The sequence below is a fragment of the Sus scrofa genome, chromosome 3, assembly GCF_000003025.6.
Source record: "Sus scrofa isolate TJ Tabasco breed Duroc chromosome 3, Sscrofa11.1, whole genome shotgun sequence".
Classification (NCBI taxonomy): Eukaryota; Metazoa; Chordata; class Mammalia; order Artiodactyla; family Suidae; genus Sus; species Sus scrofa.
The window spans coordinates 86,227,596-86,248,106 of record NC_010445.4 but is presented as its reverse complement, the minus strand read 5'-3'; the positions used below and the strand labels follow the sequence as shown (position 1 = coordinate 86,248,106).

General features: G+C 36.4%; 1 protein-coding gene across 7 annotated transcripts in view; it reads right to left on the bottom strand.

Moving 5' to 3' along the window:
* The window catches only part of RTN4 (reticulon 4), a 72,105-nt gene that overhangs the window by 4,020 nt on the left and 47,574 nt on the right, over positions 1–20,511 (bottom strand). For all 7 annotated transcript variants that reach the window (XM_005662540.3, XM_005662541.3, XM_005662544.1 and 4 more), the window contains 2 exon segments: positions 12,834–13,041; positions 8,353–8,491 (listed from right to left, as the gene is read on the bottom strand). In XM_005662540.3, the coding sequence (XP_005662597.1) occupies positions 8,353–8,491; positions 12,834–13,041 (347 nt within the window).

Genomic DNA, 20,511 nt, shown 5'->3' with positions numbered 1-20,511 from the left:
TTCATGTGTCTAGCAATTGCTCTGCCCTATTTAGTAGGTTACAAACATATGTATGTGATGCCACCCTCTACAGCCACTATTTAGGTACCAGTGAGACAGTATAAATGAAAAGAAGGAGAGGAAAGAGGAGTTAGCACATCCATCATCTAAAGCAGGGATCAGCAAACTTTTTCTGTAAAGAAAGATAGTAAGATAATAAACATTTTCAGTTTTGTGGGCTATAAGGGATCTCTGTTACCTATTCTTTGAATATTATCCTTTAAAAACATTAAAACCATTCTTAGCTCTCGGTTGTTTGCCGACCCTTGATCTAAATCATATCTTTGGCCACGTATTCATTCATTCACCAAATCTGACTGAATGCCCATGATGAGCTGGGTACTGAGCAGTAATGAAGGCATTCAAACTGAAAGAAGTATATTTACTGCAGCTTAGGAAGACACTTTGGATTCCTCCACCAAGTGTCATTTCTACAAATAGCAACGCTCTGGTTACTCCTACAACTGAATTTAATGTTCAAGTGAATAGATGTCAATTTTTTTTTTTTTTTTTTTTTTTTTGGTCTTTCGAAGGTGGTACACTTGGCATATAGAAATTCCCAGGCTAGGGGTCAAATTGGAGCTGTAGCTGCCAGCCTACACCACAGCCACACCAGATCCAAACGCCATCTTTGACCTACACCACAGCTCACTGCAATGCCGGATCCCCACTGAATGAGGCCAGGGACCAAGGCCACATCCTCATGGATACTAGTCGGATTCTTAACCCACTAAGCCACCACAGGAACTCCTGTGAAACGCACTTAACACTTGTCAATTGAAAATCAAAAAATTAAATGCTGTCCAGGTCTTAGCAACTGCTATGGAACCACTAGTAGAAAGGTTTAAAGCATGATTGCAATTAGCCTTTTCCCTCTCACATAGTTTTACAGACTCCTATTGCAGAAGCTAAATATAACTTCTGCACTTGAGCAAGTTTACCATAGAGCAACAGAGCTATTTTCATCCATCACCATCCCCAAGACTAAAGGGAAAAGAGTCAACCTTCTACACTGTAGAAGAAATTGCTTCAGCAATGAAAACCCTCTTATCATGACAAAATTCAGAAACTAACACACAAACAAAAAATAAGTCCTGATTTGGTCATTAAGTCACTGACAAGTCTGCACTTGAAATCCACAGAGATTTGTCTCTTGGAAGACATTCTTTCTAAAAGCCAGGCTATCCAGAGGTGAAGAGAATGGAGGGAAGCCTCGAATGTCTTTGAGGCCAGGCAGGTGACATAAATGCATGAGGGAGCCTGGGTGAGGACAAGGCAAGTAGATACATGCATTCTCCCTCTCAAGAAGGCATCCACAATCCAGCTCAGAGACTTGCAAAGCAAGTATTCCAGGCCAGTGTTGCCAAATATTCCCATTTTAACAGAGAAACTAGAAATTCACATTTTTATGTGCTATCACAGAATTTTTAAATGTTGTAGCTAAGTCTGGAGAAAATTTTACACCTCAGGAGCCCAAAACAAAAATCCTGGGCAAGGGTTTCCAGAAAACACACCATCAGAAGATAAAGGAGTAATAATTAAGAACTAGCATCTAACAACTGCAGGACTATTGAAACTGTTACATAATAACAGCAGCAACTAACAATTTTTCGAACATACATACATACATACTGTTGATCTCATCATAACCCCTAAATTTAAATACTGTTATTGTCCCCATAGAGAAAACCAAGACATAGATAGAAAGGTTAAACAAGTTGTCAGACCAGAGGTGACAGTGACCTCAGGTTTATTTGACTCCAGAATCTCTGCTCTGCTATCTGATAAAACCACCTACATAGTTAACTATTGATGGTCATGAATGTGCACATAATGATAAAGAGGCAGGGAAAAGGTCAATAAACATTTTAAACCTATAAATCCTACGCTATTCCATGGCAAATATTTGGCAACACTGTAGCCAATGCACGTTAACCGTGGAAGTCAAAGCTCATCTCTCTTTGGGCAGTAATGAGACTGAGGAAAGAGAGCCAAGTACGATCAAGGTCTAATAAATACTGGAAGAAGGCCAAGGGCCATGTCTTTGTCTTTTGTCCAGGGCCATTAGGGAATTCGATTTAAGTGTGTATCAAACATACCTCAATGAAAAGCTCTGCAGATATTTTATTAGATGGTGTCTCCATGGTGTGGGGGCAGGGGCATTTTTAAGGAAAATGGGAGGAGAGGACTTAACAAAATTTCAGAAAATACTTTGGCAATTCTGACATTTTCAAACCTTTTCTGAATTTTTAAACACTGAAAATTATTTGACTTTTGACATCTCCAGCCTCATTCATTAGTATCACACTCCTCTCTACATTTTCCTCAGTCCATTTCCTGTCTAATTTTTCTTCCCAGCCGAAGAAACCAGAAAGGAAACTGTCAAAATGTGTATGTTAATAAATGCCTTAGAGCCTGAGGGCTAGATTTTAATGTTCTTTTGGGTCAGTTATTTCTGGAGTTCAGGCCTCTTTTGCTCACTTTCAGATTTCAAACTGAATTCTGGAACAGTATGGTTTGCCTGATATTCAGACAACTACAGCTAGAAATTTTCTACAATTTTAACATCTATTTTCACTCAAAGTCACAGAACTCCTATGTTAAAGAATCCAGTCTTTCATCACTCAAAGCCACATGATAAAAAAATAAGAATTTTTCCCTTGGAGTTCCCCTCGTGGCTCAGGGTTAACGAATCTGACTAGGAACCATGAGGTTGCAGGTTCCATCCCTGGCTTCGGTCCGTGGGTTAAGGATCCGGTGTTGCTGTGAGCTGTAGTGTAGGTTGCAGACGTGGCTCAGATCCCACGTTGCTGTGGCTGTGGTGTAGGCCGGCAACTGTAGCTCCAATTTGACCCCTAGCCTGGGAACCTCCATATGCCACGAATGCGGCCCTAGATAAGACAAAAAAAAAAGAAAAAAGAAAGAATTTTTCCCTAAAACACATCTGGTTTTAGTATCTAGTAAATGAAATTATAGACTTTTTTTCTTGAGGTTTTAAGATTTCAAAAGGTAGACCCCCCTGCCCAATAAAGCTTAAAGCCTTACTCAAGAAGTCCTAAAGCTGAACCCAGTGGAGATTTTCATTGCTTTTCTTTTTTTTTTTTTCTTTCTTTTCTTTTTTTTTTAATCAGGGCCGCACCCACGGCATACGTAGGTTCCCAGGCTAGGGGTTGAATCAGAGATACAGCTGCCAGCCTGTGCCACAGCCATGCCAGACCCAAGCTGCATTTGCAACCTACACCACAGCTCATGGCAATGCCGGATTCTTAACCCACTGAGGGAAGCCAGGGATCAAACCTGCAACCTCATGGTTCCTAGTCAGGATTTGTTTCTGCTATGCCACAACGTGAACTCCTGCTTTTCCTTTATGAAGGGGTCAGGGAGAAGTTACTGGGGGAAAAACTACAGCCCATGGTGTACAGCTTAAAGCCACAGTTTTTAAAAACTGTGATTCTCCAAGCAGTACCCTTAGAAAATTAAGTCACAATTTAAGGGGATGGGACCCCCACCCCTTCCCCTTCTCAGGTATCAGTACATTTTACAGCTCCCCAGAAGTTCCAATGTGCAGCCAAGACAGAACTAGTGCTTTAATATAAGAGACCCTATCAAAGAGGCCTTAAACAGAAGGTCAGTCACTGAAAGGGAATTAAATCTTAACTAGGTTGTTTAAATTTGTTCGACTATCTTACACTAGTTTTCTGGTGGTAATGGGTGTTATTTAAACAAGGTTGACAAATATCACTAGGTTAAATAAAGTGATCTAGCCTCTTTCTGACTTCTCAGAGACTAATAAAGTACTGTACACTAGGTTCTCCAAGAAAAGGACACGTATACAGCTTTCACAGCCTAATTTTACTAAGAACATTCCTCCTTTACTTCCCTTTCATTTATTCTCTTCCCCTCGCCTTCTGTCTGGCACTCAATGGAACAAACCCACCTTAAAACAAATCCTGAGGACTTCAAAACGTTTGGCTGTGGTAAAATTTTATACTAATGTTTAAAATAAGTCCTAGTGAAAGGAAATGGAAATATTTTGTTAGTGATTTTTGCCCATGTTTGACTAGAATTAATCTTTTTGGGAAATGGATTTTTGCTCAATCTATGGACACTTGAAATCTTTTCTAGGATTTAGAAGCTTGCAGTTAAGTGCAAAGGAGCAAAACAAATGGAACAATTACAGTTGACCTTTGAACAACATGAGTTTGAACTTCACAGGTCCACTTGTCAGCAGATTTTTTTCAAAAGTAAATACTATAGTGCTACAGGTCCACAGTAGGATGAATCCATCAATATGGAACCAGGGATACCAGAGGGACTGCAGATACAGAGGAACCTCGGATAAGGAAGAACTGTGGATCTACAGAGCCTGCTACAAGTTACATACAGATTTTCAACTGTGTGAGTGTGTGTGTGTGTGTCATTTTAAGAGTCAACTGTATGAAAGAATTTAAAAGGAGAGATCTGCAGAACATGTCTTATTTTTATTTGTCCAAGGCAAGCACCAAAAGGAGACCTAGACCAGGCACAAGAGTAACCACCATCTCATGTCAGATCTTTTCCAACAGGCCTAATGAACTGTGGGGTTCAGTTATTTCTTTGATCACATTTGATAGAACAGCCTCTCCCTCACACTGCCCACCACGATGGTAATAAGCAAGGAGAAGAAAAGAATATGCTAAGAATAGTGGCTCTAAAATTTTCAGTTTCTAAGGAAGACAGTTTCAAACAGAAGTAGTGGCAATTATGACCTAGAATCTAGAAATGTACATCATATAAATTTGAGGATATGAAACATTTATAAAGTCAGTGAGTTACAGAGAAACTTTTTTCAAAATTTAAAGTTATTTATTTTTGTCTTTTGGGGGCCACACCTATGGCATAGGGAGGTTCCCAGGCTAGGGGTCAAATTGGAGCTGCAGGTGCCGGACTACACTACAGCCACGGCAACACCAGATCTGAGCTGCGACTTCAACCCACACCACAGCTCATGGTGACGCCACATCCTTAACCCACTGAGCAAGGCCAGGGATCGAACCCGAGTCCTCATGGATACTAGTCAGGTTTGTTAACTGCTGAGCCATGACGGGAACTCCCAGAAAGTTATTATTTTAAATGAGCCACAGAACTTGACACACTGTCTATTTTCTAAATGAAAAGAAAAAAACAAAACAAAACAAAACAAAACAAAACCTTATGAGACTAATTCCCACTGCATTTTTTGGAAATCAGGGTGGTTTACATTCTCCTAGCTATGAATCATATAAAATAAAAAATAATCCCAATCAAAAGCTGGTTCCTATACTTTTTTTAAAAACTCTTATTAAGATCACAAATTCATTTGGAAACTGGAAAGACTGGGGCTATTTATCAGCAAACTTTCCAAAAATTTAAAATCTGAATATAAGGAAATAAAATCAGTTTAACAGTGCAAATTGATTTTTCTTTTACACTGAAAAAGTTGTGTAGAGAATTGAAAAAGTCGTTTTTGCTTGCTTTAGGGAAGAATATGATTCTCCTACCAACTGCTATAGCTAAAAAGCAAAAAGTAACAGAAGGAAAATAATCTTCTTTTAAAAACTACTGTCTATATAAACAAAAACTGTGGGGGATAAGAGTATTAAATGCTCAAGATACTCTGTTCAGAAAAGCAATAGTACTATTAAGTCATTTTATAAAGACCAACAGTATTGTTTTTTTCTCAGCTCTTTTCAATAAGACATATTTAAGCAAAAACCCTATAATACCTTTCTTTGGTGAAAAAGCAAATGGAATCTATACTACTCACACAGAAAAGGTTTAACTAAAGTCCCCCCCCCCCCGACTGCCCCATGTAACAGAACCACAAAGTTTATCAAAAGGAAGACCCTTCATGTATATTATCAAAGGATGCACCTCAATCACCAGGGGCTTTGTGACCATCAACTTTGCATTGGGAGGAAAAGACAGATAGCCTGCCCCCACAGATTCTGAGACCTAAACACGAAGTTCATTCTAAGTGTTAAACACATGCTGAAATAGCTGTCATTGACCTGGAGCCCTGGAGGAACTGCCATCTGGAGAAGTCACCAAGCAGCTTTCCCCGAGCTTTGCATGTGCCAAAAAAAAAACCTCAGGAAAACCATTCAAAAAGTTCTATCTTTTCCTTTTCTAATCCTTAAAGAGAAAAATAGTAAACTATACCTCTAATGCAAGTCCCTTTTTTTTTCAATACTAAGAAACAAAGAATGTTTTAAAAATATAAGAAAATTTCATAAAGATAGTGTTCCAGAAAACAACCTATCTCATTATGAACCACTTCCTTTTACTTTCAAATTAGCAAAGTCACTGAAGGCAAGAATTTACCAGGTTCAGTTTCTCTTAATTTCTCTCACTTTCACCTCTAAGTTTAATTGCTTAAAACCAAAAAAACCCCAAGGTACTTTTCCAAAGAAACTTTTAAAATGAGATTTAACAGCAAAAAGAAATTCTCTATCTCATAAAAGTATTAATAAAATTTCCTCGTATTCTATTTTCAAGCACCTGCAAATCAGATTTACAAGGTTTTCTAAAGGCCTCCTCTAACATTTTCTTGCTCCTCTAGCCTTCGCACCTACAAAACTGTCTACACATAGGACTGTGTCTAGATGACAATAAACTGTGAAAGAACAACTAAGTTTTCTTTTGATTAAAGACAAGGGGAAACTTTAAACTCTAACTGGTAAAATGGAACACAATGAATGAATCATTCCCAGATCAACTTGTTTCATTTCTAACAGATTTCAAGAATGCCTCTTCTCAAGAAAAATGTTATAGACATATATTGCTGCCTTCACTGCTATACTGTACAAATATGAAGGATGACTTTTAGTTTATATCAGTTGCAGTTCTGATTAAGTCTATAAAAACAATGATTCCTCTATCAAGTTTGATGATGCCTTTGAATTCAGCCCAACAATTCAGATATGGCCCTTTGCTGTTTAAAGTTCTGTATCATGATTTATAGTGTTTCCTTCTCAATCAATCCCCACCCACAAAACCTTTCATCTTAAATTGCACTAATACTTTCCCCTCAATATTTTTTCATACATGTTCTACCCCAGCAGTCAAGCTATATATTGCTAGTATCACTTCAAAGAATAGGAACTGGTTTCTTCCAGATTCTGTGTGTAAAAGGTTCTAGTTCATTTACGTTAAAATATTACTTGTTCCCTTTTGAACCTAATCAATCACAAATGTCCTAACCATGATCTTTGTATAGACTGACATCAGATCATTTCAAAGCACTTCTATAGAATAAGTCATTAAATGTAAGCACTTAATACATAAGATAATAATAAAAGTAAACTATTTACCATTAATGTTATTAGTAACTAAGGTTCCAAGTCTCAAGCTGAGAAAAGCAAACAGCTGAAAATAATGTCCAGTTACTGGCCTATTAAGGCTAAGATACTTGTTAAAAGCATTTTGAGGATTTAAACTTACTCTAACAAGGTTCAGAAGTTATTTCACTGAATCTAAAGGCTCATTCATCTTATTGCTATGACATTCTCAGTGTGCATGATAAATTACAAATTCACACATATCTCTTGGAAAAGAAAAATTATGGTAATTACCACCATACCACATTTCTACCCAGGTTTAGACTGGAAACAAGCCTGTCCTAAGTCACAGGCAATAACACATAAAACACAACAGCAGGTTCTTTGCAAAGAAAAAGCACTGACAGTCCCAGTGCTGTGTGTTCACATCATGGGACTGGTTTAGTGCTTGCTTTGAATCAGTCTGAACTTTGGGAAGCTTACTTGCAAGGTGAGACTAACAGCTGCCATGTAGTAAGATCCAAAAACTAAAGAAAATGCCAAAGATTACCAACTGATAATTAGTTGAGGTATTTTAAAATATTAAAGCTTTTCCAGAATAAACATTCCAAAAATTGAGTATAAGATATGAAATAGCTTATGTGTGTATATGAATCACATACGAGCTAAGAAATTAAGTGCTAGACTATAAAACAAAATCAAGCAGATGAAATCATTTCTGGTATTAAATCTATTAGATAATTTTTATTCTTACAGTATTAATTAAAATTCTCTTTAATCTTCTCAGTTCTAACCTTTATGTTTCCAAAAGTTTGAATTTATAACTTATTTTCCTTTAAAAAGGAATTATACTTTCCTCCATCTTAAATATTTGACTAAATTCTGAAATTTAGAACCAAAGTTTAATGATTACCTCTTCACCATTTACTTTAATATAGAACAAAAGAATTTTACTCTCAATTTTTTTGATATTGAATTCTGGGTATGTTAAAAAATGAAAAGCAAATAAACTTACCTTCAGAGAATCAACTAAATCATCAACTAAGAAGAGGCGTCTAAGTTCTTTTATTGTGCAGTTCACATGACCAAGAGCAGAATTACTGTATTTCTGAACCAACTCCTCAGATATAGCAACTTCAGATTCCAAATATGCTCTAGAAAATAAAACACATCATAACTGTCACTGATTGGAATGAGTTTTCCCTGGATATCTGTCAATCAGCAGTTATGTATTTGTAAAAGAGGACATTAATAAAATATTTTACTATATAAGCCTACTCTTTCCAAATTAAGTGCAGCATAAAAATTCACCAAGCATGATGTATTTCACTGATATGCAGATATAGAAAACTAGCATACACTTTTGAAGTCAGATGAATCTGAGCTTGAATCTTAAGCTCTGGCACCTGCCTGACCGTGTAACTTTTGAAAGTTATTTACTCATCTCTTCAAACCTCAGTTTCTTTATAGAAAGGAGATTATGATGAGATTTCAATGAGTAAAGGTGCTTGACACAATTAGACACAAAGAAGCACTCAATAAATGGTAGTTGTTATTATGGATTTGGTTTTTCAGCTTGACATAATGCTATCTTATGGGGTTTTCCTAACAAAGATCTCATTCATAGAGTTCCTGTCCTGGCTCAGCAGTTAGCGAATCCAACTAGGAACCATGAGGTTGCAGGTTCCATTGCTGGCCTCGCCCAGTGGGTTAAAGATCTGGCGTTGCTGTGAGCTGTGGTGTAGGTCGCAGACGCGGCTCTTATCTTGCGTTGCTGTGGCTCTGGCGTAGGTCAGCAGCTACAGCTCAGATTAAACCCCTAGCCTGGGAACCTCCATATGCCGCCGGGTGCAGCCCAAGGAAAAAAAAAAAAAAAAAAAGATCCCATTCATTTCCAAATACTACACCCTCTCAGTCTAATCTTTCTTTAAGGGAAACTACCCAGTATGGCAAGCCTCGGATTGTGAAACAGTTGCCAAAAGTGCGGCAATATCAGTAAAACACAATCGTTACTGTCCTTTTATATGCCCCAATCTATACTAAGATAGCTGGAACTGTTAAATTTAAGAAGACAACTGTAATGTGGGAAAAAGTCAAGTTAGCGGGAATGCAAGGAACTGTTTCATTAGTTATAGTTTCAAAGAAGCCATCTTATCTTGTCACAGCAGAACCCAATCAGAAGTGCTAAGTATATAGCATGGGGGACTATATCCAGTGACTTGTGATGGAGCATGATGGAGGATGTGAAAAAAAGAATGTATATATGTATGTATGACTGGATCACTTTGCTGTACAGCCGAAAATTGACAGAACACTGTAAACCAACTATAATTGAAAGAATAAAAATCATTTAAGAAAAAAAAAATCCTAAAAAAAAAGAAGTGCTAAGTAATCTCACTTATGTGTTGGAAGGAGCGCCTGACCCAGTCCTTCCCCCTAAACTGCCCATGTCTGTGGACACTAGTTACCCTGGAAATAATAGTCTTCTTTGATAACCCCTTGTCTTAATGTTTTACCCCTGCAGTATGCCACCCCAATATGTCTCCTCAATGTTATTCACTGTGCTATCACTATAGTTTAAGTGCTCACTATTTACAAACTGGAAGAGTCTCCAAACCAGTCTCTAATTTGTTTGCACCCTAATTTGTTCCTTTGGCCAATGCCAGATTAGTTTTTTGAGCTATCCTAGATAGGGCTATTTAGGCTGAACTCAGGTGGGAATTAGGTAACCTGCTACTACCCAGCTATGTAACCTTGCAAAAAGCATTTATCTTCTCTGGGTCATGATTCCAACTCTATAAAATTAGAAAAATAGGCTTCCTAAATCCATTCAGACTTAAACATTCTGTGGTTTTACTGTTCAAACTTTTCAACCAGAACCCTCCTAAATCTGTCCAACCTTACTTCCCACAACTATGTTCAAAATTGAGCCATTCATCGAACACGTTTAATCCTACTGCCTTTTTCCTTACACTGTTTTCCCAATCCACAGTGCTCTCTTCTCACCTCTGGTGACAGCATATCCATTCAGTCAGCAGCATCTCAAATCCCACCCATACATGAAGGCTCTTCCAACCTTACTCATGTTAACTCTAACAATGATTTCTTTTATATTTTTCATATAGTAATTACCATATCCAGCCCTGAAATAAAGACACTGTATACTTGCATATTTTTCCTACTAGAGTATAAATTGTTAAGGACTAAGAATATATCTTTACTAGTATAGTAGTGTAGCATAAGACAACTGTTATTAGCCAACAAATACCAAGTTATTATTCTCAAGTTAAAAATGGTCAAAGATTGGGGGGGGACATGGGTTGGTTGGGGAGTTTGGGGTTAATAGATACAAACTATTGCCTTTGGAATGGATTAGCAATGAGATCCTGCTGTGTAGCACTGGGAACTATGTCTAGTCACTTATGATGGAGCATGATAATGTGCAAAAATAGAATGTGTACCTCTATGTATAACTGGGTCACCATGCTGTACAGTAGAAAAAAAACTGTATTAGAGAAATAACTATTAAAAAATAATAATAAAGAAAATGGTCAAAGATTCACATCTACCCTTAACTCAGCAAAAATTTATTCATTTATTCATATTTAAGAAATATAGACAAGTGGCTGATAGAACTTTAGCTAGTATTCTGGCTTCCTTATACCATTGCTTTTGTTCTTGCTCAAGACAAGATGCCTGGCTGGCAAACACAAAGCAGCATTCTTCATCAGTGACACCTTGTGGGTGTTCACATTCATTCGCCCAGCATTTATTATGCTATATTAATGCCATGCCAATACTATCATCACTCTTTTCCAGTGACCACAGTATTACATATGCACTGTACGGTGTGAACTTCACTAGCATGCCTGGAGAACTTATTAAAACTGCACGAAAGGCTTATTCAACTAGCATGTTGGCTGAATTTACTATAAAAGGCCTTTGAGCTAAAGATCGTGTCTTGAAGGAAATAAAAAATAAAAAAATAAATTTTTTCCCAAAGGTCTTTAAAAATCCAACAATATGTAAAATTTATAGATAATTTAGAATTGTTGGCTTGACAATGTTTTTACATATTTCAGCATAAGTAATTAAAAATCATATTCCTTATGATATGTACTCTTTATCCATATACATATATGATATCATGCCACATGAAATATAACTCTGCCATCTTAAAGCAGCAATTTCGAGTTACTGAATTCAAAGTTTGTTCCCCTGTCTGTAAACTGAAGTACTATCTATCTCATAGAGTTGTCATGAAAACTGGGAGCCTGAAATTAGTCTAACACTGGTATTTACGGATAGAAATTGACAAGTTTGAGATAAAAGATTCATTTAAAGACATGAAGAATTAGTGGCTGTTCAGGGCTGGGTGGGAAGTGACTGCTATAGGTATGAAATGTCTTTTGGGTGTGATGAAAATGTCTGGAATGAGATGGTGACGGGCTGTACAATTCTGTGATTACAATAAAAACCACTGAGTTTTATAGTATGTGGAATTACACGTATCTCATTTTTTTTTTTTTTTTTTTGTCTTTTTGCCTTTTCTAGGTCCGCTTCCCACGGCATATGGAGGTCCCCAGGCTAGGGGTCTAATCAGAGCTGTAGCCGCCAGCCTACACCACACCCACAGCAATGCGGGATCTGAGCCTCGTGTGCAACCTACACCACAGCTCACGGCAACGCCAGATCCTTAACCCACTGAGCAAGGCCAGGGATCAAATCCGCAACCTCATGGTTCCTAGTCGGATTCGTTAACCACTGCACCACGACGGGAACTCCATATCTCAATTTTTAAAGGGGCTGTAGATGGGGAACTTGCTGAGTATGAAGTGAGGTCAGAAGACCCAAGCTGAGGTGTGTCCATCCCATTAGCAATCAGATATATAATACTAGAGTGTAGTGGTCAAAATAAGGTAAGAAGATGATAGTTTAGAGACCATCAGCACCTAAGAGATTCTGAAATAAAGGAGTTCTCCAAAGTATACCCAAAAGTAATGTTTTACGGAATGAGAAGAAACTACATAGAGAAGGAATGGTAAGAAAAGACAGACATGATGACGAAGTGTAACAGAAAAACAAACATACTATTGGAAAGAAAGGTATTTCTAATATCAGATGGCATAAAAAATAAGCAATTAAGAAAATATGACTCTCACCAATCCCAAACACATTAAAAAGATACAGCTTTGAAAAAAGTAAAATTAGATAACCAATACCTACTTCTAATAAATAAATATTACTAAAAAGTACTAGAGTTAGGCTAATGATATATAAACCCAGTCTTTTCTTCCATCATAAGCCTATGAAATGACCTTTAGGAAATCTCAAAAGCAGATGCTTCTAGTATAGGTTTTGAGCCAAAATTTGCAATTACCTCTAAGCAGTAAAAGACCCATGTCTGTACACTACAGATAACAGAATGAAGTCTCAATCGATACTAATCCTGTTTACAGCGCTACCAATATGTGCCTTGTTTTCCAGACATCTCACCTGAATGGGTGGCCTTCATCAGATTTCTGGATAGCTTGGATCACACCCTTATATATCCTAAAGCTGATAGTCACAGAGAGCAGGGCCAAGGCAATGTAGGCCGTTACACTCACAATGCTGAATACTGTCAACGAAAGCAGCAGGAATAAGCTGGCACCAAACACCACTCCAGTCTTCTTAATGTCTCTCCAGTAGAGGAGGTCAACAACTAAAAATTCAAAAAGAAGAAATCAGAAATTAGTATTTAATTTTCCCCATTTGTATTTGGCACATTTATATTTATGCCACCTACAAAAATAAAAAGGCCTCTAGATAAAGTAAAACTGAAACCTAAAATATTTAAGAAAGATTAACTTTATAAGTTAAATTTTAAATCCATCCTAAGTTGTGTATTAGTGTATCAATATCGGTCTCTATCTACCATAAAATGTTTTTCATTCAAATCTACTTCCTACACATCCAAATCATCCTGGCTATACAATACGATTAAATCTCAAGCCCAGCATAGCAAACCTCTAATCCAAAACAAGAGGTTTCTTAAAAATCATCTTAAGGGTTTTCATCTTTATAAAATGCATGATATATATTCAAACAACAGAAAAAAACCTTAACACAAACACTCACTGAGTAAGATACCTCCTCACTGACAAAAAAATTATCTGCAGAAAAACCACTAATTCAAAACATAGTGAGAAATCACAACTTCACTAAAAACTACACATGAGATTTATAGCACTGCTTTTAAGAGATTCTCTGAGAAACTTAACAAAATTGTAACTTAACCTGGCTGTCATTAATACAACAATTTCCTACAAAGCAAGTAACAGAGGGAAACTGCCTTTGGATTAACTGGAAAGCTATTTCCCTCCAGGATCAGGAAAGTGCAGTGCCATAAAAATTTAGGTGTCAAAGAGAAAAAAAAGAAAACTTAAATGTGTTACACTGTTATATAATGTTTATTAATAGTAAGCAGTCAGACAAAGCCTAACCTAGCAAGTTTGTTCTTGGCCCATGGCTACAGGCCACTGTAGGGATCAAATAACCATAAGCCTGTGGTCTCAAGATCAGGTTATGCACAACCCAAGAATTCTGCAGGGTGCCTGAATCCACAGGCTAAACATAATTCATCTCTTTCTGGATTGCAAACAGTCAAGTTAGGGGGAGCATTCTTAGAGTAAAATAAATATAGATATACTAGAGTACAATTTTAAATACATGTTAGTTTTAAGATGAAGATGGTGACAAAGAAAAATTATATTTCTAGGGGCTGCTCTGGTCACTCTAAGACTTTACTGTTAAGGGTATTTGTGTGGGGAAAATTATTTATGTGAACTGTAAAACATTAGATATTATTATGAAGCCCCAAATTCCTATTAGTAAATATCATATGAGTACTGATTAAGATATTTTAATTGGGAGTTCCCACCATGGCGCAGCGGAAACGAATCTGACTAGGAACCATGAGGTCGTGGGTTCAATCCCTGGCCTCGCTCAATGGGTTAAGAATCTGGCATTGCCGTGAGCTGTGGTGTAGGTCACTGATGCGGATCAGATCCTGCTTTGCTGTGGCTGTGATGCAGGCTGGCGGCTGTAGTTCCGATTTGACCCCTAGCCTGGGAACCTCCAAATGCTGTGGGTACAGCTCTAAAAAGCAAAAAAAGAAAAAAAAGTATTTTAATTGCCCATCACAGTGCATGTCGCACATAGCAGGGGTTCAACATTATGTTTAGGGAACATTTATTCCATTCTCCTAAGTATGACTTCATTTGAATGCTATTAATTTAGTATCTTATGACTTTTACAGCTTTGTTTTCAAACTCTGATTTCAGCTATTTATTAAAATTCCTCCATTTCCAGTTCGCCCCCACCTCTGTCTAAAACATCTACATCGGTTTTGTTCTACTCTACTACTATTTCAATGTATTAGCTCAACTGTGATCTGACCAGAACTTGAAATAGTGTAGCTAGGTGATAAATAATGAACACTGAATAAAGCAATGCTAATAGTTTTCTGACATTCAGCAAACACCTACTGAGCTAAGACTTCAAAAACTCAACCTAATAGAATGAATTAGAAAACCTGAAAAAGAAGACACGGATTTTTTTTAAGCAGTGTCCAATTCTAAAACACTATAATTTTAGGAAAGTTGTGAAACATAAAAACAATTATCAATAAATTATAAAATAAATACCACAAATATTGTTGAAAATTTAGAAAAGCAAAAAAACTAGAGGAAATTTTAAAAGACTTTTTTGAAAGAGAAAGAAATTTGGCTGGGTCTTAAAGAATGGCTAGGGAATCTGAAAAACCTAATGGGACAGGCCTAATTATCAGTCTCTACTATCAACAGCTGTAGTAACTAATGTTTCTCTCTCTCTCTTTTTTTTTTAACAGGGTACAGAGAGAGTTAGGGGAAGCAATGACAAAGATAGCATTTGGTAACATCCTTTCCAGAGGCTCCTCCTGTGGGTTTATACAAGAGAAGAGCGTTTAGACTCTGGAGTGAATCACCTAGACTCCAAAACTTACTAGCTATATGACCTCAGGCATGTCACTCAATCCCTTCACACTTCAGCTTCTTCATCTATAAAGTACATATACAAATAGGAATGATCTTACTGAGATATTGTGAGGATTAAGTGAGATAATAAATTAACAAAATTCTTCACTAATAAGATAATATAATGCATTTAATATAGTATATAACATGTAATAAATTCTTAATAAAGTCAAGGCTGTTATTTGTTATTATAAACTATTATTTTTGTGATTATAAATACCACCACAATTACTATCACCTTTCTTATCCAGGTATTTAAATAATAAATATACAAAGAAAAAGAAAAGAAAATGTGAACCTGTGAATAGCTTTAAAGCTAACAAATTGTACTGCTGTGTTATATCACAAACATGTTACTTTATAAACCACATGGAAAAGGATTTTAAAACTTTAGATGAGTTTTCATTATTATAGGGCAAATAAAAGCTGATAACCTAGCGGAATGAGAAAGTAAGGTATACCCCAAATCTGTTTTTATATGAATAAACACTCCTTTATAAAAATGTCTGCTTCTCAAAGTGCTCTAAAATATTCATTAACCTTCAAAATCACTATTGGTGATATAAATAAATGCCAATAATCCTCACTCTTCCTTCACTGAAAACTAGTCAATAAAACTTGATTATGAAATTAATGACTTTAATCTTAGAGGTATGTACAACATATTTTAGTGTCTATCAAACTACCTAAGAAAATAGAGGTAATGTCTGAATAATTTCAATGACTAGGTAAAAATCATTTGTAAGTAATCTATGACTTCCATGCTATGGTACAAGAAAATATCAGTGACTGGGACTCAAGAAACCCACATCCTAATAGAATGACTGGCCATGCATGGGATAACTCTGGATGAGACTCCACTTCCTACAGACCTCAGTTTTACCACCAGTAAATAGGCATTAGATGATTTCTCTTTTCCCTTCACAAAATACAAAATAACATCAGTCTTACATTCAAATTCCCAATCAGTGGGTCCAAATCAGTGAGATTCTATGCTGTGCTAAATACAAAATTTTTAATGTCTGCTTCCTTTTTCGATCTTGATTTACTGTGGAGGAGAGAGACTTAAGTATTTATTCATACCAGTCTTTTGAAATGAACCTTCTCAGAAACATTTTTTTTTTCTTTTTTGCATTTTAGGGCTACACCCATGACATATGGAAGTTCCCAGGCTAGGGGTCAAATAGGTGCTACAGCTGACAGCCTACACCACAACCACAGCAACGCCAGATCCAAGCTACATGTGTGACCTATACTACAACTTAAGGCAACACCAAATCCTTAACCCACTGAGCGAGGCCAGGATGAACCTACATCCTCATGGATCCTAGTCAGGTTCGTTAACCACTGAGTCATGAAGGGAATTCCTGAAGCACTTTTTTTTTTAAGTGCCAAACATTAACAACAAATTCATATTCCTACAATTTTTCATGTGACTTATAAACTATGTCATTATGAGAACACTATAAGAGGAACTAAAAAAAAAAAAAAAAGAAAAAGACTGAAAGCTACACACTTTGGAGCCCCGAGAGATGTTTAGATGTTTTAGAAATGTTTTCCAGGTTATGATCTATATTCTCCACATATCCCTTATTTCCTAAGTCAGTTTTTACTGGGCACTTACATTATGCCAAATACTGTTTGTAGACATCATCTCTTTCAATTATTAAAACCCTATGAGGGAGGCTTTCAGACAAGAAAATGAGAATCAGTTCTTATATGACTGGACCCAGAGCATTTAATTAATAAGTGGTAGAACATGAATTTTTAATACAGGCTTCATACTGATAAAACTCACCTTCTTCATACATGGATGAAGCAACATGGATGGAACTAGAGATTCCCATACTAAGTGAAGTAAGTCAGAAAGAGAAAGACAAATACCATATGGTATCACTTATATGTGGAATCTAAAATATGGCACAAATGAACCTATCTACAGAACAGAAACAAATTCAAAGATGTAGAGAACAGACTTGTGGTTGCCAAAAGGAGGGGGAGGGAATGGAATGGACTGGGAGTTTGGTGTTAGTAGATGCAAACTATTGTATTTGCAGTGGACATGCAATGAAGTCTTGCTGTATAGCACAGGGAACTATATCCAACCACTTGTGACGAAACATGATGGAAGATAACATGAGAAAAAGAATGTATACATATGTATAACTGGGTCACTTTGCTATACAGCAGAAACGGACAGAACACTGTAAATCAACTGTAATAAATTTTTTTTCAACTAAAGGCTCAGCACATTAAAGTTCTTCAAAATGTTACACACTTACATATATAATGAATAGGCAGAGTATAAGCAGATAATTACTACATGTGAGATGAACTGTAAAGGCCAAGAGGAAAGTCTAAGTAAAATTAACAAGATAGGTTAATTAATAAGGAGTACATAAATCTTCATGTAAATAATTCACCTTCAATTAAATCCAAAAAGGGAGATTTTGTTTTGTTTTGTTTTGTTTTGCTTTTTAGGGCTGCACACGTGGCATATGGAGGTTCCCAGGCTAGGGGTCTAATTGGAGCTAGAGCTGCCAGTCTACACCACAGCCACAGCAACACCAGATCCGAGCTGCATCTTCAACCTACTACAACACCAGATCCTTTACCCACTGAGCAATGCCAGGGATCGAACCCGCAACCTCATGGTTTCCAGCTGGATTTGTTTCTGCTGCTCCATGATGGGAACTCCTATTCCAATATTCTTGATCTATATTTCCATAGTAGGAAGCTATAATTAATCAAGTTGTTGAAGGCATCTTTTAAAAATCATGTGAATTTGAGTAAGTGAAATTAGAATATAACTCTGCAAAAGAATATTATGTAGCCACTAAAGACAGTGATGTAGATCTATATTACCATAGAAACATGTCCATAATGATAAAGGAAAATGTTACTATAAGATTCAGATAGTATAAATCCCACTTTAAAAAATGTCTAACTATAAAGTCTGAAAGGAAACCCAGTAGCCAGAGTTTTTATGTCTGAGTGGTAGTGTGATAGATGAGTTGAACTTGCTTCTTTATTCCCTTCATGCCATCTGAAATCATCCCTAATGGCAAGTGTGAATTACCAATATACTTACCTTTATTCCTATTTGATACCACCAATGAATCTTATAACAAGTGTGTGGGGTTTTCTCAGTAGGCTTCCCTACTGGGAAGAGAATACCTTGTCTGCTAGCTTGGTAAATACGTAGCCTCAGCTCACAGTTAAAACTCTGGTATCTGGGATTAAATCAAGTCAATTTCCCAAAGGTCATGATATAGGAACAGCCACGTATGGTCCAGCATTATTCCATGATTACAGCCTAAAATAAATCTTACTGCATGAAAGTACAGTAAACCATAATCTACTACTTCTGTCTCACGTACTACATGGTTCCTAGGAATGAGGTCTTTTCAATAAATGGAAGAGCTCTATAAATCATGTCTGCAAACAAGCCCACATATAGTGTATGAAAATGTGTAAGTAGCTGTATGTAATTACTCAAAGCAGATATCATGAGTGTCTAGTGGAAATAAGCCCTAAGGATGCCCTGGTGGCACTTTAAAGCACTGAGAGGGAAAAAGGGGAAGAACAGCCAAGACAGACAGGACAACTAGGTATTGATAGGCACACATAAGACAAAATTAACATATCATTGAATAAGAAGGTCTGAGAGGCAATCTACACTGTTACCACTGTTAATGTGCAAAGTGTAGGACTTCAATCTTTTTTTGTAGAGGAATTTAAGAGATTATTAGCGAAGCTACAAGGATGAAAAAATACTGGTTTCTAGCAAACAGAGTTGCTATCTTAACTGATATTCACCAGTATTTCTAGTTTCTCACCGATTCCTTAAATTGGTTTTAATGAAAAAACTTTACAAGATTATGTTTATCCAGCACTGTTGATTCTCAGTGGAGGGAATCATAAAGTTTTATTAAAACACTTTCTAAGAAAGATATTCAAAGACTGTTACTTCCAATATCCATCAAGAAATTTATATTCATTAGTTAATTTAGATATTTGTTCAATCCTGATACCAAAATTAGAGACATCACAAGAAAACTACAGACCAAGATCCCTTATGAATACAGACACAATAATCCTCAACAAAGTACTAGCAAACTGAATCTAGCAACACATAAAAAGGACTATATACCATGGCCAAGAGGCATTTATCCCAGGAATACAAAGTTGGTTCAGCATATGAAAACCAATCAGTATAATATACCATATTAAAAGGATGAAGGACAAAATCCCATATGATCATCACAAGAAGAATCATCTGACAAAAACCCAAGAACTTTTCATTATAAAAACACTCAACAAACTAGGAACAGGAATAGAAGGAACTATTCAAACTGATAAAGGTTATTACAAAAACCCTATAGCCAACACTACTTGAGGGTCAAAGACTGAAAGCTTTCCTCCCAAGGCCACAAATAAGACTAGGATATCCCCTCTTTCAACTTCTAGTCAACACTGTCCTGGTGATATGAGACAGGGGAATTAGTCAAGAAAGAAATAAAAGACATCCAGATTGCAAAGGAAGAAACTGAAAACTATTTCCTATTTACAAATAATACAACCTTGTATATGGAAAATCCTAAGGAATCCACCGAAAAGCTACTAGAACTAATAATACATGAGAACAGAAAGGTTGTAGGATATAAGATCAATATACAAAAAACAACTTTATTTCTACACTAGCAATGAAAAATCTGAAAATGGATTAAAAAATAATTTCATTTATAATAGCATCAAATAGAATTTAAAAAAAGTGAAACACTTAGAAACTGAAAACCACAAAGTACTGTTGAAAGAAATTAAAGACAAATAAATGGAAAGACATCCCATGTTTATGGATTAATGGATTATTGAAATGGTAATACTTCTCAAATTAACCTAAAGAGCAATTTCTATCAAAATCCTACCTGCCTTTTAGCAAAAACTGACAAGTAAATTAGAGAATTCATATGCAAATGCAAGAGATCCAAAATAGTCAAAACAATTTTGAAAAAGAACAAAGTTGGAGAACTCACACTTCTCTTTTTAAAACTTCCTAAAAAGCTATAGTAATCAGTTTGGTGGGTGCACAAGGAAGGATAGATTGAATAAAACTG